Genomic DNA, 25648 nt, shown 5'->3' with positions numbered 1-25648 from the left:
ATTCTCAAACTGTGAAATAATTCTTAATTATCCTCCTTTCCCCGCTTCTTTAACAAAAGAGGAACCTTAGGCAGAGAAAGGTTTGATAACTTGTCCGAAGTTGCACAACCAGGCTGACTCCAGAATCTGACTCTTGAGCAGTGTTCTATATTGAGGATTAAAATGTGTCTGGGGTGCTCCAAATGTTTATGCAATAAAGACAAAAAGAACCATCCAGATCCAACAAAGCTTCACTAGATGAAAGCCTGCTAGAAACCCAAAAACAGAGAAGGAGCTGTGCATGTTGGCCTGCCACCCAGCTGTCCATCTGAAGATCTAACAACCCACACTGCCCATCTGTGGCCAAAACGGCAGGATTCTTCTCTGTTACTTCAGCAACAAAAGGAAATAAGTTACCATGAGACTACAGGGAGAAAACTACTTAACCAGGGAAAGGAAATCTCATCCTGAAGACATAAAACAGAAGACTTCGGAAAATGACTTACCGATTGGAGGAGAGAATAAACATACATATAAAGACAAAATTTGCTAGCAAAATTAAAATCTATAATGCAGTAAAGAGTAGTAAGCCAAATAAATAATAATGCAAACAAACTGAGAACTCAATCCAGAGGAAGAGATATCCATTGAAACAAAAGATAATTGAAAAAAATGGAAACAGAAATGTCCACCAACTGATGAATGTATAAACAAAATACAGTATATCACACAAAGGACTACTATTAGGCCACAAAAAGCAAAGGAAGCACTGATACACGCTACCATATGCATGAACCTTAAAAACACTGTGCTGGGAGCTGCCCCATGGCATAGTGGTTAAGTTCGGGGTATTCCACTTCAGCAGTGGTTAAGTTCGGGGTACTCCACTTCAGCAGCCCAGGTTCATGGGTTCAGCTGCCAGGCACAGACCTAGACCACTTGTCGGCGGCCATGTTGTGGCAACAACCCACATACAAAATAGAGGAAGACTGGCACAGATATTAGCTCACGGCTAATCTTCCTCAAGCAAAGAAAGAGCAAGAGTGGCAAGGCTCAGAGGGAATCTTCCTCAACCAAAAAAAAACACAAAAATAGTCACAACATCAAATGCTGATGAGGGTACAAAAAAACTGGATCATTCAAACACTGCTGGTAAGAACGTAAGAAGGTACAGCCACTCTGGAAAACAATTTGGCAGTTTCTTAAAAAATTAAACATGTAACTACCATGACCTAGCAATTGCACTCCTGGGCATTTATCTCAGAGAACTGAAAACTTAAGTGAACACAAAAACACATGAACATTCATAGCAGTTTTATTTGTAATAACTAAAAACCAGAATCAGCCCAGATGTCCTTCAACAGGTTCAGCAAAGTGTGGCACCTCCATGGCACAGGACGCACCAAGAAAAAGGAATGAACTACTACACGCAGCAACTTGGCTATGTCTCCAAGAAACGACAGAGAAAAGGGGCCCCGCCCCACAGGCTACACACTGAATGATTCCGTTTATATAACATTTTTGAAATGACAAAATTACAGAAATGGAGAACAGACAGGATAGATTGGGGCGGGGGGGGGGGGGCAGAGAGAAGCCACTCCAGCCTCACAAAGAGGTGGGGGTGGTTATAAAAAGGACTACTCATGGCTCCCTTGTGGGTTTGGAAGTCTTCAGTATTTTGATTGGGGTGGTAGATACATGAATAGACACAGGTGAAAAAATTATATTGAACTTATTAATACACACACACACAAATGAGTAGGAATAAAATGAGAAATGTGAGTAAGACTGGCTGGGCTGTGTCAATGTCAATATCCTAGCTGCGACTGCTGTTTCTACTACACAAGGTTACCTGTAAAATGCTGCCACTGGGGGAAACAGGGGCAAAGTGTACAGAGGATCTCTGTGCTATTTCTTACAACTGCATGTAACTCGACAAGTAACTAAATCAAATTTTAATTTTAAAAAAGACCACTGCTATAAATAATAAAGATACAACTTAAAAATGATAGTTCCTGAGGAAAAAAACTAAAATAATCAAATATACAAGTGAAGGAACATTTCTCAAGCCGCAAAACCATACAGATCAAAAGGTCTCACGACATAGTATGCGAAAATCACATCCTGATCAAACTGTCCCAAGCGGGAGAACTCCCTCAGCAACCCAGCACAGAAAAAAACCCGCACTTACCCTCAGTGCTCTAGAACACTCCAGCTGAAGACTACGAAGTAAGGTCCACTATCTACGGCCCAAAGACTTTATATCCTCACACAACTGCCTCTCATGTATAAAGGCTTTAGAAACACAACATAAAGAAAGAAGTAATAAACACGCCACCCACGTGCCACTTTTCCGGTAATGACTGCACCAAGTGCCCTAGCCAACCAGGAGAGTGAAAATTAACTCACAAACTGTCACACAACTATTTAATGAAATACCACTCGGCAATAAAAAGGACCAATCTCTTGTTACACACAACACCACATATTCTCAAAGCATTATACTAAGTGAAAGAAACCGGATTCAAAAGCCACAGACATTTACAGTATATGACCTTTTGGAAAAGGCAGAACTCTAAGGAGAGAAAATAGATTAGTGGGAGCTGACTATGAAGACGCACCAGGGAATCTGGGAAGGTGTCAACACTGTTTTACATCTTGATTGTGGTGGTTACATGAATATGTGTATTTGTCAAAACCTACAAAAGTGTATACTAAAATAATGGTGAATTTTACTGTATGATTTATATCTTAAAAATGGGAAAAAAATAATTACGCAAGAGGGAGAATACCACTGTAAAGGACTAACAGTGTTTCCTCCATTCCAAGAACCTAGGAAAATAATTCAAACTGCAAGTATTGACAAACAAAAATATTGATTATAGCACCACCTACAACAGTAAAAGTTTAGAAACCTAAGTGATCAATATTAAGAAATACTATAGAAAAGAATGAGCCCATTAAATAGAAAGGAATATTATACAATCTTAAAATTATCTATGGAAATATTCTGTCATAAGAAAATATTTTGATATATTAGACCAAAAAAAGATAGAAAACTATAATCACGGAAATGTTTTTATTTTATCTCAACTTGTCCCACAAAGGATTTAGAGTGATTTACAAAAAGATCAAATAGTTTCAACTAGTGAGAAAATTACGGCAGAGGGAAAATGAGAAGAGCCTACTTTATAAAAATGTATACAATTAAGTCCTACACACTTGCTAAAAACGAGCCATAAATCTAGCTCTAACCTCTCCAATGGTTAACCAAACAGAGAAATAATCAGTAAAAATTCACACCACCCATCAAATGAAAAAAAAAAAAAGGTAAAGCTAAAGAAGTAAGCATCCTTTTTATTAGGAGCAAAGAGAAGATTTTCCTGTCTATAAATGCAATAAAATCATTCAGTTACCTTCTTTAAAGTTCTAAATAGAAACACTAAGATGGACATACTACAAAAAAACAAACAGTAGAGTCTCGTAGAAGGTTGAATTACAGTTGGTGGTTGGGTTTTTTTGCTTTGTTTCTTGGGTGTTTTTATAATTTTGCAATTGTCTATACTTTCCAAAATATTTACAACGAAGATTTACTAATTTTAGAATTCAAAAATAACCTATAAGTCATTATTTTTAATGGGAGGGGAAAAATGTTTTATTTGACTTTTAAATTACTGTTTATGAGGATACACAGAATGGAATTAGGCCACGGAAAGGGTCCTTACTTCACCCGTAATAGTGAAAAACAAAACTATGTTCAGTGCCAACAAAAATGACCCTCGTTCTGTTTCAACATATTTACAAAGCTGGCTGATATGTTTTTAGATGTACAGGGAATAAACTATGGCGTGACACCAGAGACAATCTACATTATTAATCTAACTCTTCTCTGAGAAAGTTTCTCAGTTGACAGTTCATTTTACCGTTACAATACAAACGGTGGCAGAGGAGATAAGAGCGTCCTGACAGGTCTTCAGCCAGGAGGCCCAGAAAACGTTCCCCTCCATCCAGCAGCCTTGAGACTAAGCCTTCCCGCTCCTTTGTTTCAACGCTGTGCTGTTCGTAGTTTGTAAAGGAATAAGGAATTCTCCGTGAGTCTGTCTCTCCAAATAAATCACAGCAACATAACTCAGAGGGCAGCTATGGGGCACATCAAAGAGCTCCTTCTGGACTTTATCCTCCTAAGAGAGAGCATAACACAGAAACCCAAATTGTATCTGCAGGAGAAAATATTTTAAAAAGAGTTCCATCTCCTCTGAATTAAAAGAAAGAAAAATCAGCGATTCTTAACCAGGAGATAGAATACAAGAGCAGAAGCCGAGCTGAAGAATCTTTGAAGTACTGGGAAGTATTAATTTGGTTTGTTTCCTGACGGAATTCCACCTGATGTTATGCAAACGGTGAACCTTCAGTTGCTCCTTTTTGAGAACAGCTACTACCTTTAGTTTCTTACCCTTAGTCGGTATTACAATGAGGTCACAAAGCATGAAAGTGGTCCCTCCTGAAGCTGACAGGGATGTAAGGTATAGCACATTTATGAGGTTTTAAACTTGGAGGCTACGAGTGCCATGAACAATGTTTGAAATGGGATGTAAAAATCAAAACACATGGTTTTTTTCCTCCCGTTAAAAATATGGGTTTTAGGTAATTTTGAATTCTAAAAACAATAAACCCTCACTATAAACATTTCAGAAAGCAGAAAAATTTACAAAGTGGTGACAAAGCCTATTGAGGAAATTAAAGCAGGAAAGGGGGACAGAGTTGCAATTTAAGTAATGTTCATGGAAGGCCTCACTGACAAGGAAGCATTTAAGGAAAGGACTTGAAGGTGGTGAGAGAGCAACTTTTATAGATATCTGAGAGAGGAGCAGTCAAGCAAATGAAGCAGCCACTAGAAAACCTTGGGTGATGGGGCATGCCTGTGATTCTAGAAATAATAAGAATGTTTTAATGTCATTCCAAATACCATTAAAATACAATAATTAAAAGTCTAGACCTAGGCAGAAAGCATATCAGTGACTGCTGCTGGGGAGAATTAAAAAGAGCCAAGGAAACTTTTGGAGAAGATGGGAATTGTCATTATCTTAATTACAGTGATGGTTTCACGGGTGAAAAGTTTGATATGTCAAAAGTTATCAAACCGTACATTTAAAATGCGTGCATTTTATGTTGATTATGCCTCAATAAAGACCTTTTTTCTTTTCTTTTCTTTTCTTTTTTTGCTGAAGAAGATTCACCCTGAGCTAACATCTGTGCCAATCTTCCTCTGCTTTTCAGGATGTGGGCCAGCAGCACAGCATGGCCACTGACAGAGCGCTGTAGGTCACATCCAGAACTGAACTCAGGCCGCTGAAGCAGAGCATGCCAAACTTAAACCACTCAGCCACCCGGACCAGCTCAAGATTTTTTTTTTTTTTTTTTTAAAGATTGGCACCTGAGCTAACAACTGTTGCCAATCTTTTTTTTTTTCTTTTCTGCTTTTTCTCCCCAAATCCCCCCAGTACACAGCTGTATATTTTAGTTGTGGGTCCCTTTACTTGTGGCATGTGCGACGCTGCCTCAGCATGGCCTGATGAGCAGTGCCATGTCCACGCCCGGGATCCGAACCTGCGAAAACATGGGCCGCCGCAGCCAAGCATGCGAACTTAACCACTCGGCCACAGGGCCGGCCCCAAGATTATTTTTTTTAAAAAAGAAAAAATTCTAGCCCTAGAGTAAGAATAAGCACATCAATAAACGAGTCAAAATAGATCCAGTATATAGGGAGACAATTTATTATAAAGGAGATCTTTCAAATCAATTAATGGTGCTAGGATCACTTGTTACCCATTTGAGAAAAGTAAAATTACATCATTACTTCCTCCCTGTACAATACACAGAAATAAACTCCAATGGAGACGGGGTGAGGAATGGCCTAAAAGCATAAAGTTAAAGAATTCAAAGGCAAAAGACCAACACTTTTGATTACATACAATTTAGAATTCTGAATTGCAACAGACACAATAAACAAAGTTAAAAGACATATAAAAGCAGTCTTATAAATCTAGGAAAATAACAAATACACTCACAGAAAAAAATGGACAAAGAACACTCATATAGTATTGATGGAACTTTAAATTGACGCAATCTATGTGGAGAACAGTGTGGAAACATGTAATGCATTATTTGTTTAATCTGTCAATTTCACTTTTATGAATATATCCTAAAGAAATGACTCCAGGATACAAAAATACAACTATAGTATTATTTACTATAGCATTGTTTAGAATATCAAAAGCTGAAAACAGCCTAAAAGTCCACCAATCTAGGATAATACAGTCGAAATAAATTATTCTACTTCCATGCACTATGGCCCTTAAAAAGGATATAGACGTATTTATGAACCTGAAAGTACAGCCACAATGTATTAAGGGCGAAAAGACTACAGTGTGTACACAGACGCCTACTTGTGTAATATATATTTAGAGGGAGAGAATGATTCCATTTGGTTTAAAACTACAACACATTCACGAATCTGTGTTTATATATGTGTAGAAAAAGTCTGGAAGGAAATGAACCAAACTGTTAAAAGTAATTAACTCTGAAAAACAGATTATGAAATTTTTTAGAATAATCATGTACTATCAAAACAAATTCTTTTTCTTCTTGTTCTCCCCAAAGCGCCCCCCCACCCCAGTACATAGTTGTGTACTCTAGTTGTGGCACGTGGGACACCAACTCAGCATGGCCTGACAATGAGCGGTGCCACGTCCGCGCCCAGGATCCGAACCTGCGAAACCCTGGGCCGCCGAAGCGGAGCGCAGGAACTTAACCACTCAGCCACAGGGCCGGCCACCCAAATTCCATTTTAGACAGAAAGATTAGTGGTTGCCTAGGGCTAGGGGAATGGAGGAAGTGGAGAGTGACTAGTAACGGGTACTGGGTCTCTTTTGGGGTGATGAAAATGTTTTAAAATTTGATTGTGGTGATGATTGCACAACTCTATGACTACAGTAAACACCAATGAATAGTACATTTTAAAGGAGTGAAATGGGGCCGGCCTGGTGGCGCAGCAATTAAGTGCGCATGTTCGGCTTTGGCGGCCCGGGGTTTGCTAGTTCAGATCCCAGGTGTGGACATGGCACCACTTGGCAAGCCATGCTGTGGTAGGCGTCCCACAAATAAAGTAGAGGAAGATGGGCACAGATGTTAGCTCAGGGCCAGTCTTCCTCAGCAAAAAGAGGAGGATTAGCAGCAGTTAGCTCAGGGCTAATCTTCCTCAAAAAAATAAAAAGTAAAACTCAAAAAATAAAAAAATAAAAAAATAAAGGAGTGAAATGTATGGTATGTGAATTATCTCTCAATAAAGCTGTTTTAAAAACTCCACTTTAGAACAACATCCATAACCATAATAGAGAAAAAAATTTTCCATTTTAATATTCACACTGTATACTATGTCCCAATAGAAACCTTAAACCCGAATAGTATCTATCTTCATAAAGATACTATCTCCTTGAACTACACTAGCAGATAATACTCCTATCTGAGAACAGGAATGAACTTGACAATGTATTAGGTTGAAACAGTAGGGCACTGTTTCCCAACATGTGATGTGACTGGGAACAGAAACAAAGCTTTAACGTTTTACAAATTAAGGGAAGTAACCTTGCTCCTACAGCCCCTTCTGTATGTCTATCTCTGACACTGTTTCAAGAAATCCCCAAAAAAAAGACAAAACAAAAAAGCATAAAACCAGAGCTGAGAGAAATTACTTTAAAAGTTCTTTAATGCAACCCTTCAATAAATAAATAAAGGAGCCTTAATGGCTCCTTATCTCCAGTCCCAAAGCCTCTCAGTAAGAATTCAAGACCATACACAGTGTTACACCTTACACCTTATTCATTCAAAATGACGTCTCAATGCTCTTCAAAATAAAACACTCCACTCCAGAAGTCTGTTCCACATGCCCTGATGACAGAAGGCATCCATTCATCATTTATGAGGCACATACTATTCGCCAGGTGCTGAAGAGACAAGGCTGAAAGATTCTCCCCAAGAACCATCCAGCAACTCTTAACCAAGACGCGCATGAGGGTCGCGAGGGAGCGCTTTTTAAAGAGCACACGAACGCACCTCACCACTGGAGATTCTGATTCAGGAGGTCTGAACTCTAGCCCAAGAATCTGTTTACTGAACAGCTTCCTAGCACTCGTGGTGAAGGACAGAGTAAATATTCAACCCCAACTCAGGGAGCTCAATACTTCAACAAGACGCGTACCACCTCTTTGTGTTCAGAGTTAACAAAAACTTCAGTATAGCTGAAGTGGAGTGCCAATAAAGACTGCAGAGGTAAACTGGTTCAAAACACAAAGGGCCTATGTGATGCTATATGGAAGAGCTTGGAAATTATCACAAAAGCAACTGAAAAGCAAAAAACAGGGGCTGGTCTAGTGGCATGGTGGTTAAGCTCACGCACTCCGCTTTGGCAGCCCGGGGTTCAGGGGGTTGGATCCTGCGTGCAGACCTAGCATCACTCATCAAGCCACTGTGGTGGCATCCCACATAAAATGCACAGAGATGTTAGCTCAGCAACAATCTTCCTCAAGCAAAAAAAAAAAAAAAAAGGAGGAAGATTGGCAACAGATCTTAGCTCAGAGTCACTATTCCTCACCAAAAAAGAGAAAAAGAAAAGCAAAAAACGAAGTATAGGCAAGGGAGAGACATAAGCATTATTTGTGTCTTCAGAAATATCAATTTGGCAGCAGCACAGAAAATAGCCAGAGGGAAGAAGGGGGGAGGGGGCAGTGCAGAAAACCAGTCCAAAGACTACCGTAAATGTCCAGGCAAGAAATACAAGCCCATCGAATACGGCAATGTGGATATAACGCTGGAACTGTTGGAGGGGGGAGGCAAGAACCTGAGATTCCTGGACTGCCTGTAATGGAGACGCCGTCCACAGAAACAGAAGACAGGGAACGAAGGAAGCTAGCACGTTCAGTTCGGAACAGCATCATGCCATTCGCTGAGCACCTACTACACGTCCAGTCCTGGGCTTCTAGAATTAGATAAGCAAAGTAAACTCTTACTGGTGCCTCTACATTAGAAACACGTGAGCAGCAAGTAGGGCTGAAAAGGCAGTGTGACATGTAAAATGGGCCTGTGTGTGTCCTAGGGACAAGGTGACACTCCATGAGGTGCAGCAGATCTCAAAACAGACGGGTCTGGTGGAAAGAGCATGAGCTAAGTGCCTCCAACATAGATGATCCATGAGACCCCAAAACATGGCACCTCACTTTTCTGACCCTGCATTTCCTCACCCATAAAATGGAAACGATAAAAAACAAGATACGGGGGCCGGCTCCATGGCCTAGTGGTTAAGTTCAGCACACTCCACTTCAGCAGCCTGGGTTTGGTTCCTGGGCGCAGACCTACACCAGTCATCGGCAGCCGTGCTGTGGCAGTGACACACATACAAAATAGAGGAAAAGTGGTACAGATGCTAGCTTAGGGCAAATCTTCCTCAAGCAAAAAGAGGAAAATTGGCAACAGATGTTAGCTCAGGGCAAATCTTCCCCAGCAAAAAAATAAAAAATAAAAAACACAACAACAACATACAGTTTCTGGGGGTTTAAATCCTATGTAAAAAGCCTAGAACAGTTCCAGCACACAGCTTATGAAGTAAGTATCATTATGACTTCTAGATCCAGAAAGGAAGTACTCAATATCTCACTAGATACGCTCACCTATCTCCGCCCAACACACAGACTTTTATTAAAACAGAGATAATTAACGTAAAGGAGATCACTGCATTGGGGGGAAAAAAACTTAAGTAATTTCCAAGATCTTTTCCAACGGCCAAATTCCACTGGAAATGTATCAGCCGATTCACTTTCATTCGAAGGCATACGGTTCGTCTTTTTTTTTTCTTTTTAAACCTACAAAAATTTTAGGGTCTGAAAGCTGGAAAATATAAAATGTGTAAAAAACCAAATTAGCGTCTGTGCCACTTTCTTCACCTACACAAATAAAAGCAGTATTTTGCCATTTATCCTCCCAGTCCTTTTTCCATACATCACTCTTAATGAGAACATAGAGCTTAAAGCCCATTTTCTAGATAATAAATTAATGAAATTGTATCTAATATACAATTACTCTCATCCGACGTGTTTGTGTCACGCAGACACACTGCAGCGTCTCAGCGCTCGGCTCAGTGGAGACTCCCAGCAATCCTCACTCCGAAACAACCTTCTTTAGAACTCCTTCCTCCCTCCCTGAAACTGTGGATGTTTCTTCAGAGAAACAGCGATATACTAATCACATTCTTCTGCATTTTACTAGGCTTCTGATCCACAGAAGTAGTATCTCTCTAATTTGGCCAATTGGAGGGAAAAAAGAACAATCTGAATAAGTAAATTCTTAGCAAATTAAAGAACTTTTTTTTAATTAACAGCAGGTATGGTGCTTTTAAATACATACAATAACCAGAATTAGGTTAATGAACTGTTCCCTGGCTAAAATCCTTAGGGAACTTTCTTTAATAGCCAAAAACTATCTGTCACCAGCAGATCAACTGACTGAATACTCATGACCTCTAAAGAGTGTAGCTCCCTGAAAACACCTGTTCTCTATAAGGTAAGCATTCCTCTTCCCAGGGTTATAAACAAGTTAATTTACGCTGCTAACTTGAAAACATTTTCTTTATAGATAGAGAAGAAAGTTGCCAGTAGCCCCAGTAAAACTTGTTGCTTGGAAAAACTCCAAACCCACAGTGTACAGCTGTAGATAGACTTGCCCTCTCAACCTCTATTTCTAAAAGGCACTGTGCAGGGAAGAAATCCCCATAGTTTTTCTATCTGTACATGAGAGACTTATGCACCTTTCAAAATCTTTAGGTACCCAAAAGAAAGGAAAATATATGTCCAGACAAAACCTTGTAAATGAATTTCATAGCAGTATTGTTTGTAATACTCAAAAAATGGAAACAACCCAAAGGTCCATCAACTGATAAAGGGATAACCAAAGTGTGGTAGATATCTTATAATGGCCTATTATTGAGCAACAAAAGGGAATGAAGCAGTGACACATGCTACACCACGGATGGGCCTTGAAAACATTACGCTAAGTCAAAGAAGTCAGTCAAAAAGGACCACATATTGTATGATTCCTTTTATACATGTTGAAAGTAGGCAAATCCACAGACACAGAGACTGATGGTTGCTGATGGCTGGGGGGGTGACTGCTACTGGGGACAGGTTTTTTGAGATGATGAAAATGTTCTACAATTGACTGTGGTGATGGCTGCACAACTCTGTGAATCTGCTAAAAACCAATGAACTGTACTTTAATGGATGAATTATGCATCAATAGAGCAATTACAAAAAAATCTTTAGGGCCCCAATTTCTACAAACCTCAAAGTTTTCCTGATGAGATTCATAAAAACACTAAGAAAGGTACTTTAGCCATAAAAGAGCACTTACTAAAGGCGATAAACAGACAAATCCACGTCTGCAGGATCTTCAGAAACCATTAATATGGCACTTCAAAAACCAACAGTTCTCAAAAAATATTACATGAAAAAAACATGAACAACATTTCTTTGGCAAAGGTCCAGTAACTCTCCAACTGCAGGTCTTATCACCAATGCCATGTACGTCCTTCAGGCCCAAGCTCTTTAATCAAAATCCCAAATATTCAACTCATCCAACCCACTGCCAATCGCTGACTGCACTTCTCAACAGTATTCACAGCAGGGAGCAAAACGCCAGAGCAGTGCACTGAGCTGAAGCCACACTCCCATTATGGCTCCTACGACATCCAGAAGAGGAAGAAACGGAGCGTAAAGAGTACAGAAGAAGGGTCAGAGGTCCCTCAACAACAACAACAAACTCCTACCCTACCCTCAGCACTTACTGCTCTTGGCATCGTGTTCATCATCAACCCTCCATTCCTCTGTGAGTGTTAAGCCATTTCCCAACAGTGAATAGATGGATTCTAAGCAAGAGCCAGAACTCTTTTAAGTATTCTTTCCACAATACCCGGAAGCATGATTCTGTACTCAGGCTCAGCCTATAGAAAGTAATCAGCGAATATCATTGCCTGGGAGAAAATGGACACACCCACAAAAGATGTGCGTCTCTTCTGCAAGAAGAGAGGGGTTTAATGAAAAACAGTATCATATGACTTCACAGTTATGAGGCACTTCAACCCCATCCACACTCAAGTCTGAAACCCAGCCCTTCCTGAGGAACCACGGTGCTTTCTCTTACTAACAATCTCGTGATTCGCCCTATTTCCCTCTTCTCTTTGGCTACAGGGACACCCAGAGCAAATTCTATAGCCCACCATACTCTGGTACGTACTTCTAAATCTTAAATCTACCCCCTTCGTTTTCCTGACATACCCTTACTTTCCCATTGTTACAGCTCATTACCACCAATCCTCTCATTTTTTTTCTAATGCCACACCAAAAACCTTCTGAAACAAAACAAAGATGTACCAGAAACCTCTGCAAGTTGTTCACTTAGGAACCACGCACAAATACCACAGCATTAGAAAAGGTATCTGACTGAATACTTTTTTTTCAAACTGGAAACCAATTCTTAAAATTGGAAAATAATCCTTAAAGTTATAATCAAAGAAGGCCTACCGAGGATCCTTTGACCAAGTACATAACGTTAAGTCTTTGAGAACCCCAAATATAATGAAAAAAGCTCTAAGAATACAGCTGTAAGCAAAAACAAAACATGAAGGCATGAATTACTCTGCTTTAATGCATGATGTTTACTAAACGCCACTGGCCTAAATGCTGAGGCACCTAATAAGCATCTATGCAGAAAGACAAGAGACTCCCGGTCTAAGAGTCATTCAGCAGGGACAATAAAAAAGGATCTTAGGGGGGCTGGCCCGGTGGCGAGATGGTTAAGTGTGCATGTTCCGCTAAAGGGGCCCAGAGTCCACCGGTTCAGATCCTGGGTGCAGACATGGCACCACTTGGCAAGCCATGCTGTGGTAGGCATCCCACATATAAAGTAGAGGAAGATAGGCGCGGATGTTAGCTCAGGGTCAGTCTTCCTCAGCAAAAAGAGGAGGATTGGCAGCAGATGTTAGCTCAGGGCTAATCTTCCTCAAAAAAAAAAAAAGGATCTTAGGGAATGACAAGACTCCCAGTATGGGGAATACTTGCACTCCCTCCCAGTTGATCATAGTATTTATTAATTACAAGTGTAAGGATTAACTCTCAGCCATTGGACAGTAAGAAGGACGGACATGTCAGGGGTCGGTGTCAGGAGACCACCAGAAGACAGCAACACCAAGTGAAACAGAAAGGGGTACTATTTGTACCAAGAAAAGACTCATCCACTGAACCTTGCCCGGCTATCTAGAACTATCTCCCCAGCCGCCAACGGATGGTGGATACTGATGCGTCCTAGTGCCAAGAAACTACCAGCAAAAGTGAGAAAACTGTGTTGTCCTCTAAATTTCCTTTCTCCCAAAGCAGAGCCTCTACCTAACTCTGCCTCTTAAATCCAGTACAGAGGCCACAGTTCAACTGATCAACTTTAAAATGTTTTCCCTATTTCATCATCCACTTTATCTCACAGCAGTTTACAGAGAAAACAGATTTCACAATAAGATAATAAAACAATCACAGCAAGTCAGACCTCGGGCTTTGCAGGACAAAACCTTTAATACTACTCAGAAAAAAAAATCTTAAGTTATCAAAATTACTGTTAAAATAAATACAGAAAACTTTTTTTGTAGGCAAAATTTTACACAGTATTATTCACTTACATAGGAAGATGTGTTTTCTAGAGTTTTATAACATCTTGATCCACATCCAGTGTCCTGTTTACTATGGGTAAATTTTACAGGAAAAAAAAAAAATTCATGGGACTGCTTTCACTCACTCTCCTCCAAAGACCTCAATTTGGCCAAACATTAGGGCTTTACAGTTTCTAACTATACGACATACAATAATTTTATGAATTAAAACAAGTGATACATGTTTATATTCTGTTTTTTTCTTGAGGAAGACTAGCCCTGAGCTAACATCTGCCAATCCTCCTCTTTTTGCTGAGGAAGACTGGCCCTGAGCTAACATCTGTGCCCATCTTCCTCTACTTTATTTGTGGGATGCCTACCACAGCATGGCGTGCTAAGCGGTGCCATGTCCGCACCCGGGATCAAACCAGTGGACCCCGGGCTGCCGAGAAGCGGAAGATGCGCACTTAACCGCTGCGCCACCGGGCCCGGCCCCCCATGTTTATATTCTTAAGGTAAAAAAAGACAAATACAGAAAGACCATAAAGAGTTTGTGGTACATTATAACTTTTTGAATAACCATACAAACAAATCTAAATACTCTTCCTCACCTCACAATATTATTTTACGGTTTCTAAATTTTAGTTTTACCTAATTTTAAATATCTCAGTTTGCAAGATTTTTAAAGTACTGCATATTACCTCAACACGTCTTCTCAAGCTGTTAATGTTTTAAACTTTTATTTCAAGAGCTGTATGCTAATTATTTGTCAAGTTTCATACTCAGAAAATAAAACTTAAACATTAAGAAAAGCAGTCATTTATATATTAGACACAGCTTAAAGAACTCACTATAAAGAAGGGAGAAGAGCCAGGCTGATGGCCCAGTGGTTCAAGTTTGGTGCTCTCACGGCTTCAGCGGCCCAGGTTCGTCTCTCCGTTGGGTCGCGGAACCACACCACCCTCTGTCAGTTGCCGTGCTGTGGCAGCGGCTCACATAGAAGGACTAGACCAACTTACAGCTAGGATATACGACTATGTGCTGGGGCTCTGGGGAGGGGAAAACGTAGACACTAAGAGAATTCCTACATCAGGCAGGAAAATCCTAACTTCAAAAGGGAAAAAAAAAAAAATTTTAAGTGTAAAAAATTAATTGCTCGGAAAAGGGAGTAACAATGAGAATGGATATAAAGTACCTGGCATGACAAACAGCTCCCTTCCCTCCAACACTGCTGGCTGACACCACAGCCTGTGATATTGTTTCCTTTACCAGCTCACTGGTGAGAGCATTCTGCCAATTTAATCTTTTTAAATTTCGTTCCATTATGCCAAAAGGACTTAAAAAAAAAAAAAGGGTAAGGAAATAGGCCCACCAAACAGGAATACCAGCCCTGTGGATGGCAGAAAATACTGGCAGCAGGATTACCTTATATTGAGTCACTGTCTCTGCAGAGATAAGTTTCCCACAATTACTACTTAGAATACACATGCAATAAAAACAAAACTGAAAAAAAGCCGGACTTTAGCATTACTGCTCTCGAGGGGAAAACAAGGACTCCTGTAATTATAGGAGAAAAGTAAACATTTGTATTCATCTCCCTGTATCAGCAAGTTTATCATCTCTAAAATTCAAGCAAAATTATGGCAAATACTTATTTGACCTTGGCATGTGCTACTTTGCTGCAATAGTGGGCTTCGGTTTGGTTTAGTTTTAAGGCTACAAATATTCCTAGGGAGGCAGAAATATAGAGAGAGCAGTGAAAGCCCAAAGACCTGGCTTCAAAACCAGGGTCTACGCAGTAACTAAGCTTCAGTTTCTCAACTCTCAAGAGCATTACCTCCGCTGGGGGATTGTTCTGAGGACAAAATACAGGGAATACACAGCCCAGCGCCTGGAACACAGGGCTCAGGAAATGTTTCTGTCACTGTCAGTGATTCGCAACCTCTTCTGCATTCCCACCCGACACATGGGACACCCTCCTACTCCTCCAACCCGAAACAGAGGCTGCTGAGGGCAGTGATTCTCCGCCTAGAGAGCCGCCCCTGCACTCTTCAATTACACTACTCACCACTGCTGCTCGTCCTAGTGGCCCCCACCTGTGGCCAGTGTTTCCCAGCAGGACAGCTGAGCTCTAAGATCCACTGCTTTACCTGAGTGCAAAGCTGAAGAACTTGGGGTCTTCACAAATTCAATCAACACAAAAGTTTCAGACACCTCTTGGGAAAGGGGCATGAAAAACACAATAGTCTCTGCCCTAGAATGGTCCAGTCCAAGAGGGGAGATCAACACCAAAACCAGAAAACTACTATATGCTGTAAGGACTGCAGGACAGGTGACTGGTGGCTGGTCCACGGCTGCAACACAGCAACTACCTTGAGTTCCCTAACGTTGCTCGTTCTAGCATGTGTCCAGCCCAACAGAATAGTGTTGTGATGAGTGCCAATTCCAAGTTGGGTCATTCGTTTAGGCCCCCGGGTATGAAACAGGTTTTGCCACTTAACAACATTAAGTCTGGTTTGCTAACTAACCTAGATAAAACTGCTAAGTCATATATGGGGCCAGCCTGGTGGCGTAGCGGTTAAGTTCACACTCCGTTTCGGCAGTGCAGGGTTCGGCGGTGCAGGGTTCACAGGTTCAGATCCCAGGCACAGACCTACACACGCTTATCAAGCCATGCTGTGGCAGGCGTCCCACATATAAAACACAGGAAGATGGACATAGATGTGAGCTCACAGCCAGTCTTCCACAACAAAAAGAGGAGGAGGATTGGTGGCAGATATTAGCTCAGGGCTAATCTTCCTCAAAAAAAATTTTAAAAAAAATCATATATGATTCCTTATGATAGGGCTCAGCATAAGACAGAGTTCAGAGTAAGCTTTCAATAAACACTTGTTGACTTGCACAGCACAGCCAGATTTTAGATCTTAGAGCCCTGCCGAGGCCTGATCCAGAGTTTGATTTGCCCACTCAGCCAAGCACCTTGATTCTCCTGTCAGCTTTCACCCATCAGCCTATCACTAGGAAAGCCAACATGAGATTTCATAAATCTATAAGATAGATTATTTATTTCTTTGTTTTTGTTTTTTGAGAAAGATTGGCCCTGAGCTAACATCTGTGCTAATCTTGCTCTATTTTATGTGGGATGCTAGCGCAGCCTCGCTTGATGAGCAGCACTAGGTCCACGCCGGAGACCCAAACCTGCAAACCCCAGGCCGTGACAGTGGAGTGTGAGAACTTAACCATATGCCACCTGGCCAGCTCCTAGGATATAGATTTTAAAAATCAACGTTTATGATTTTTAAACAATATTTAGCCAAAAAAGGCAAAAATTACAGGCCTTCCACTTTTGCCCCCTACACAGCTACCACCCAAACCAAATCCCTTCTACCTTGCTCTTCCTCTGCACGCACAGCTGCCTACATCTCAGACTCCACACGTGTGCCACCAAACTTAACTACCTGTCCCCAAACCAGAGCCCCCTCTGTTTTCATCTCTATTACTTCATTTCCCCAGGGACCCACGATTTCTAACTCAACCACTAAATTCTGCACATTTCTCAGTCCCATACCTTCTTTTCCACTGCTCACACCAGGGCTGTTAGAGTAGTTACCCAATTAGTCCCAGGCCTTACCCACTCCAATCTCTTAGTGCCAACTCAATCTCCCCAAAACACCACTGAACAAAAGCCACTCCATACACAGACACTCAAAAACCCTGCTTCCGACTGAATTAAATCTTAGGCTGGCATTCAACACCCCTGTCTTTGCATCAATGTCCTTTTTCCCCAACTTAATTTTAAGGCCAAAGGATTAAGGACTCATGCATTCAATAAATTCTTTCTGAAGCTCTATTATATGTCAAATTCTAGGCACTGGGATAGCGAGATGAATAAAATTTGATCCCCACCTCCAAGACTCCCAGCAAATAGAAAATGAAAATACAGCGTCTTAAGTAATAGGTACATCATAAAGCTAAAAAGTGCCCTAAGCGCACAAGCAGCAGCCCCTTCTGTCTCATCCGTCTTAGTGCCCCTGCCTACACATAGTAGGTGCTCATGAAGCAGCACAGATACTGATGACTGTTCCCATAAACCAAAGACCTAAGACCAATGTGCTCCATAAATCCCTGCGGAACAAGAGGATGCATTCCACCTCTTCGTTTCTACTGTGGTAAAGAACTATGGGACATGGGCAGCCTTCTTTGGAAGGGTCAGGGGAAGCACAACCGAGAATTCAGACTTGCAGGCGTGCTTGTGGCCGACTCCTTTCTGAAGCAGAACAGACGCACCAAAGGCCTAGTGAAAGATCAGTTCTTTTGGCAAGTCAGTACTCAGATGGGGACAATATCAAGTGAACCTTTGCAAATTCAACCTATACCCAATTTAAAAGAACAGCCTGAGTAAAGCGTTCTCATCTTTTCATCACTATCAGGTAGTTAGGAAACACCAACCAGGCTAAACTCTCTTCTCCGTAAAATACGCTGTGATTCCAGCTGTGGTTTTGGATTACTAAAAATAAGCATGTTAAAATCAACCAAATGAAACAAGTGCTTACAACAAAAGGATGGTTAAAACCTAGAAGCTACACTCACTCCTCTCTGACACAAAACATTAGATGTATCAGTTCCATTTCAAATAAATTTCTCTTGAGCAGCTGATTTGTTATCAACTTCCGCTACTTTCAAGTATAACATCTTAAAAACAAAAGTCACCCACGACCAACAGGAAAGGCTCTAGAATATGTATTCGGCCTATAAACAGCCCAAACAGTTCTTAAAAGAATATATGTCATAGGAAAAAAAGTACTGTTAAAAAAAGTATACCCAAAAATATAATGTGCACGTTAACGTAATGTGTCTTTTTTTCAGTGAACCGGTCATTTACTATTTAGCACCAGAATAAGTGATCCAGTAACAATATTACAACAATCATCCTTTAAAACAAGTGACTGTTTAGTTGAGACCAAATGAAATTAGCAATTTAGGCTTTTAAAGACATTCACCGAAAGCAGATATCCAAAGTGGACAGATTATCAAAGAGTTTCAAAGCTGGAAGAGGGAACTTTCTTTACCTGATGTTCTGCATGAATGTTATCCCCAGTAGGCCATCGATGTTTGCTATTATTATAGCCGCCTCCACCACTTCCTCCTCCCCCAAGCTGCTCACCATGCTGCCTCTGAAAGAAGTAGTCCACCATAGCGTCGTCCTGGGAACGGCCTGCAACTCCTATAGATCCTGGGACAGGGCTGGAGTGTGTCCCAGCTGCAAGAGCCTGATTTGCAGCTGGTTGTGGCTGCGCTTGCGACCCTGTTCCAGATGTCAAAACAACAGGCATGTTGGGATTAGCTGGTTCTTGAGGGTGATGTTTCAGGTGGGGGCTGAAAGAGTCCTGCCAAAGCACTGCTTTTCTCTTCAAGACACATGCAACGCTCATTCCACCAACACCTAAGGACAAACAGGTTATAAACATTTAAAATTTGCATTTTTAAAAACACAACTCGATATACACCAAGATAAAAATATGAGCCCCAGGTCTTTTGCAATACATCATTTACAACCAGTTTCTACCAAGCAGCCAAATGTTTTATTATATACGCAATTTTCTAAACTGAAACCTCATTTTTACGTTCCTGAGTTTGCGTGCATATGGAAATAAACGTAGGTGGTGGCAGGCACTCTGACAAGGGATTGGGATCAGGAAGCACTCAAGACAGCAGCCACAGGGAAACTTTAGATACTTTTTAAATGAACAAGAACTTCGTAAAATATCGCTTTACAGCTGGAGCAGACATACGCCAATAAACCAAACAAAAATCCAAACCCCATATATAATTAGCAATGACTCAGATTGTCTAAAACTTGAAAGGACCCTTTAAAATGTCCAACATATTCATAGTCTGCTCCTTGAAGAAACAATAAGGCCTCCTGATGGGAAAAAATTCAAAATTTTTTACCAGTAATTCACAATTACTGTACGTGTAATCACATCTTTACTCCATGAGTACTTTGACTCCTAGAAACAGGATGAAACCAAACCAAACTCAAACACTTTCCTAGTATAAAGTGTCACTGCAGAAAAAAACAGACGCCTCAACACAGCAACAACTGTGTGGCAAATATATTGTAGACATTATCTCATCACCCTATTTTACAGATGAAAACACCAAGGTACAGAAAAGCCACAGGATGTGCCCAGTGCCATTCAGCTGGTGACTTGCCGGGAAGGGATTCAAACCTAAACCTGTTGTGCACCCTAGTTCCTTCTATCAACCCCTTGCTACTCCCCAGGAAATCAACACAGGAACGATTTCTATCACTTGCATCTGCTACTCTTCTCTGGAAAGATCAACAAAGAACCTCCAAATGTTACTATGAAACCTTACTACTTCCCTTTCCTAAAATCAAAAACTGTATTTGTACATAAGAGAGAACACTTCTCAGCCTGTGGATACTTTAAAAAAATTGTTACAAAGTAATTAATCAGTTACCAACCAGAAGACGCCTGTCCATAGACCCTAAAGTCTAACTGCAAGGCTATCAACATGAGAGTCAACTGCTACAGACGCTTTCTCTCTCCTTAACCCCAGTGACATTTCAAAAACAGACTCACAAGATTTATGAATAATCTATTAAATTATTTCTATTTATAGAATAATTAAACCTCCTGATAAAGAAACATCTGCTTCTCACAACTAATTTATGTTTTGAAGCCAGAACTAAGACACAACAGAATCTGTAATTTGCTCAAAGCCTAATTGGCAAACGCCTAGTCTCAATGAACAATTCCAAGCCATCAGCACCTCACTACAGGTACTGGGGTAGTCTAGCTTTCCGGACTTCAGTTTCTGCTGGCATGAATAGAATCCTGTTCACACTTAAGTATCAAAACCAGAAAGTCATAGCCGTCTTTACCATAGGTCTTTGCAAAGTGCTAACCAGCTAAAGCCTTTCTGTTTGATTTTCAAAAGAACTCACTGCCCTCTTATTACCAATAGCAGCCAGCCTCATTTTTCTTCTATGAGGGAGTTGGATCTGAATCTGTTCTGGAGCAAGCAAGACAATCCCAAAACGCAAGTTTACCACTAAACTAGCAACCTCTCTGAGCCTGTTTCCTCACCTAGAAAATGGAAGAAATCCTTCCTCTATGCCTCACAAGGTTTTTTTTTTTTAATCAAAATGAAATAATAGATATAAAAATGTTGGGTACATTTAATGTCACCCTGCTGAGATTCCAGGAATTCAGTTACCACCAGTTAAGGCAATGGAGCTCCAGTCCCTAAAAGGATTCCAAAAATAGCAAATGCAATCTTTTCTAAAATAAAAGATTTGCCGTAATACTTATCTAAGAATTTCCATGTGAAAAAAGGTGTTTCCCAATGAAACACACTGAATACAACTTCGAACAAGGAATGGGGCGGGGCGGGGGGGGTTAGAGGGGAGACCCTATAAAAATGTTCAAACAAAACAATTGGCTTTTGTAAAGCTATCTACATGCCCTGAGACTTCCTGCTTTACCTAATGAGGCAAGGCAGTTTCTCAAACAAGAGAAAACCTGGCAGAACAGTTTGAAAGTGAGCAAATACCTAAGCAATTTACATGTGCCTCGCGTAGTTTTGTAATATCTTGGCAACTACAGGACAAAAATTAAGAAATCAGTCACTTAAATATCAGGAAACATTTAAATTACCGAAGACTTTTAGAGAACTCTCAAAGCCCACTAAAAAGTTACGTGTAGCATTTTAAATATGAATTTGTTTTTCAAACGGTATATTATAAAAATAACTATTTTAGGCAACTGGAAATAAGCACTGATTCTAGTTACTCTCCCACAGTTATCAAACTGTACATCAAAGTGTTAATTTTAATATCACTAATAAAGATTTTATTTCAAACAAAGGAACACAGTTTAATCTAGCTCCACGGCTCCCCTTTCTTTCCACTAAAATGTTTAAAAGGTCTTTATTTTCACCACCCCGAAAAAAACATTCTGTGGTCATAAATTTATTTTAAAGCAGTTCATCTCAAACCCAAACTAAACTTCAAACCCAACTTCAAAAAAAGCTGTGGCCTTGGATAGAATGAATTCAACTGTGGCTAAGGCAAAACTAACTCAAAGTTCAGAATCCAGTATTTCCCAAAGATCCAGATAAACAATCAACAGGCCCCAAGCGTGTCTTATAAAGTTAAACTTAGCAACGGGTCACAATGTTTCTTTTGCTTACTAACACGGCCCGGGGAGCCACATCTCTCGGAGGAGGCTAGTCTCGGGGAGTTTTTACGTGTTTTCATACAACAAACCAAAAAGCTAAAGCTGCAAGCCTATTGTTTCAGAAGCAAATCACTTCAAAACAGAAACCCCAGAAAGCCTCGCAAACTCTCCTCCTTCATCTCAAAGTAGGAAGTGAACGCATTGAAATCTACAAGGAAGAACACTGTTTTCTTAATTGGACAATAAGGAGTAACAATCTTTCAAGTGACGGGGAGGAGAAAACCTTCCCTGATTGTGAGTGTGTGAGTGTGCGTGCGTGTGCGTGGGGCTGGGGGGGCCTTAACTGGTGGAAAAAAGTTACAGGAGCGTCCTCCTCCCTCGACGTGGGAGTGGTACTGACAAGTATAATAAATGATCTATGTTTACCAAGAACGCTGTAAGGACGAAAACTACCTCGTGTCGTGTATGTCTCCCTCCTACCGAGGGGTGAACCCCTCTTCGAGTTCAGACACACACGCACCGACACATGGAGGCTCGAAGAGGAAGCAGCCACCAAAAAAAAACACCAGCTCTCACGGAAACAAAAGGCCACAAGCACCCAGGAGCCTGAAAAGCGATCTGAAACTTCCTGATCGTCCCTTCTCCACGTTTCAGGCTCGCCCAGCTCCCCCGCCGGAGGTCCCCAGCCCAGGGCCACGGCTGCTCCTGGGGCGATTTATTGTTCCTCCCGCTCCGGCGCTGCCACGGAAGCTCAAGAAGTCGAAGAAACCCCGGGCGGCAGAGCTCTCCACTCCATGGCCACACACAGGGATCGGAGCTTCGCAAACCCATCCAAAAAGCAACCCGAATGGCAGCATCAATCTTCGGGGGCTCCAGCGGGCCGAGCAGAAATGGAGAGGCACGGCTGCGCCCCGGGCCCAGGCCTACAGCCCCGGCCTTCTCCTCGCTTCCACCCCGCTTCCCACCCCCTCCCTCCTTTGATAACAATAGGGGCCTTGCTGCTGACTCCAAAACATGTACGAGGAACAGCGAGTGAGAAGCCTCCGCCAGGGCCCCGGCGGCTTTTCCAAAGCCCTTCTCGCCCCCCCAACCGCTCTCAAACACCAATACAAAGGGACAATCTGCTCGCCGGGGGTCCGGAGCAGCCTTTGGGGCCGGCGGGGTGCGGATACTCACGGGCGGAGCGGTAGGATGAAGATGGATTTCAGCCCCCCGATCTTCTCTCTCCGGCGCTCTCGCTCCCCCTTACCTTTCACTCTGACAACATGGCGGCCCACTGGGGACTGGGCTGGCGCGGTGCATCATGGGATAGGCGCTGGCCCCGGCTCCGGCGGTGGCAGCGGCATGTGCGGAGAAGGCAGGCGGCTCTGGAACAGGTTGCCCGGTTGCCATGCCAACCCGGGGCCTGTGTGAACTTGGGAAACTCGCAGGCAACACAACCGCTGCGCGCGCGAGGGCCCGCCCGCTAGGCGAGCGCGCGCCGCCGCGGGCAGAAGGCGGGGGCCCGCGGGGCCGGGCGCGCGGGGGCCGGGCGGCGACGCGCCAGCGAGTCGACCGGGGACCTTAGATGGGCGCCTCCCGGCCGCGCGCCCTCCCGGTTTTAGCCCCAGATTGCAACAGCCTGTAGTGTTCACGCACGCCTGCTCGCGGGGCCCTGGCGTAACAGGTGCTGCCTTCAAACCTCTTGGCTGCAGCTTTCTGGCTCCGTGGCCTTATTTCGTCTTCCTGCCTCCATTGCCCCGTTTGTAAAATGAAGAGGAAAATGAGAACGGCTACTCAACAGAATCACCGTGAGGATTAAGCGGAAGAATACATGTAAAGTACTTGGTCCAGGGCCTGGGACGGGGAAGCAGGACCACTGCTTGATTTGCGGGGTCTAGCAGAAAATGAAAGTGTGGGGCCCCTTGTCCAAAATTATTAGGAATTTCAAGACAGCGATAGCAGAACATTAAACGAAAAACGTAAGGCCGAACCTATTTGTAAGCACGCCATCACGGTTAGCTGTTGTCCTTCTGCCCAGTTTCGAAGATGAATAGAAATTTGGCCATTTGATGATGAAAGTGACTTTTCGAATCAGTAGTGTTTGGTAAGACACAGTTGTTCTGTCTTAAAGTAAACCCAAGATGGATTGAAAAGGTAGGCAAATCACGATACTTATAAAAGACCAGAAGAGGATAAAAGAGGGGAAAAGCTTTATAATTGGAGGAGGGAAAGTGTTTATAATGAATCTAAATCACTTTTAAAAATTGAAAAAATTTAAACATCTGTACAGTAAAAGAGGCCATCGACAAAATAGAACAAATGAGAAAATAGCTAAAATATATTGCAATATGCATGGTAGACAAAGGGTTAATCTTCATGATAAATATGGAATTTCTCTAATCAGTTGAAAACAAGCAAACCAAAAGAGACAGATGTAAAATCACTAATGGTCAATAAACACGTAAAAGATGAGTTTTAGGAGGCTCAGGAGGAGAGGAGCAGGGAATGCAGAGGGACTGCTAATGGGTATGGGTTTCTTTTCCGGGGTGTTGAAAAGTTTTAAAATTAGATTGTAATGATGGTTGCACAACTCTGAGAATGTACTAAAAACCGCAGAACTGTGCACTTTAAATGGGCGAAGTTTATGGTATATGAAATATATCTCAATAAAGCTGTAAAAATGAGAAAAAATAGTAAAAGAAATGCAACTTGGAAATGTAATATTTTCATCTATTAAATATACTGGCAAAGATTTAAATGATTGTTAACACCTTGTTTTGGCAAGATTTGTGAGAAAATCAGCACTCACATGGTTTCAATGGTCTGAGTATGTAGTACTTTCATTTTTTTTAAAGAATGATATCCTTGTTTAAGCTCCTGAGCTCTGCTCAAGTCTCAGCTCCTTCATCCATAAAGTAAGGATATCAGTACTCTTCTCACAGGGTGGTTACAATGGTTAAATGAGCTAATGTATATAAAGTGCCTGACACAGAATTAGCACGCAATAAATGTAGCTGTCTTGTTGCTGTTGTGGTCTTGTATTCATTTCTGAATCACCAAAAACCAACATAATGTAGGGCATACAGTAATTACTCGTTAAATGTTTGTTAAATGAACAAATTCAACAGCCGTTTAGAGTATCAACTCAAATTCAACAACCCTAAAAGGAATACATTGTATTCAGAGATCCAGCTCTTAAGCCAAGTCAGAAATTACTCACCGTCCCTGAGCCTCCATTTTCTCCCATGGAACCGAGGGTAGCATTAAATGAAATAAAGCAGATGAAGCACTTAGCCCCAGGGAGCCAGGATGCTGGCAAGTGCTGAGTAGCCATAATACGAAAATATGCAAGAAGAGGAAATACAGCAAACATGAGAAAGTCACAAAATTTCCAGAAACTCACTGGGCTCTGTGCTCCCTGATTTCATTCTGAGATCCATGACTAACTCCTTTGTTTTAAGCTTTAGCTTTTGTTACCCAGGTGTAGAGATTGTAATTCTAATATCAGTTTAGCCAAAGCCATGTGGTACCATGCCCCATTCAGGCCTCTCACCGGTCAAATGCTGCGATCTCCACAGAATACTTGTCACCCATCCCTGCTTTCCCTTAGGAATTGCTCTCAAAGGACCAGAGGCCCCTGCTCAGCCCCAAAATAACCCCATCAGAGTGTGGCCTCCAACAAACTCATGAGACTGTCCTGTTATCATACGTTTATCTGTGTGCCGTGCGCTGTGCTAAG

The 25648-nt window shown here is 41.7% G+C and overlaps 1 protein-coding gene across 50 annotated transcripts in view; it reads right to left on the bottom strand.

The window, feature by feature from the left end:
• Positions 1–23545, bottom strand: part of PUM1 (pumilio RNA binding family member 1) — a 121626-nt gene extending 98081 nt beyond the window's left edge. For 21 of the 50 annotated variants that reach the window (XM_014837968.3, XM_014837970.3, XM_014837972.3 and 18 more), the window contains exons 1-2: positions 23104–23236; positions 18790–19163 (exon numbers count right to left, since the gene is read on the bottom strand). In XM_014837968.3, the coding sequence (XP_014693454.1) occupies positions 18790–19152 (363 nt within the window). In that variant the 5' untranslated portion in view covers positions 19153–19163; positions 23104–23236. Of the gene's footprint in view, positions 1–18789; positions 19164–23103 lie in introns of all 50 variants that reach the window. The other 29 variants (XM_070510491.1, XM_070510494.1, XM_070510505.1 and 26 more) reach the window with 15 other exon arrangements.
• Positions 23546–25648: the final 2103 nt, after the last annotated feature.

The sequence above is a fragment of the Equus asinus genome, chromosome 5 (assembly GCF_041296235.1).
Source record: "Equus asinus isolate D_3611 breed Donkey chromosome 5, EquAss-T2T_v2, whole genome shotgun sequence".
Lineage (NCBI taxonomy): Eukaryota > Metazoa > Chordata > Mammalia > Perissodactyla > Equidae > Equus > Equus asinus.
Note: the sequence above shows the minus strand (reverse complement) of the source record. Positions and strands in the feature narration are given on the sequence as shown.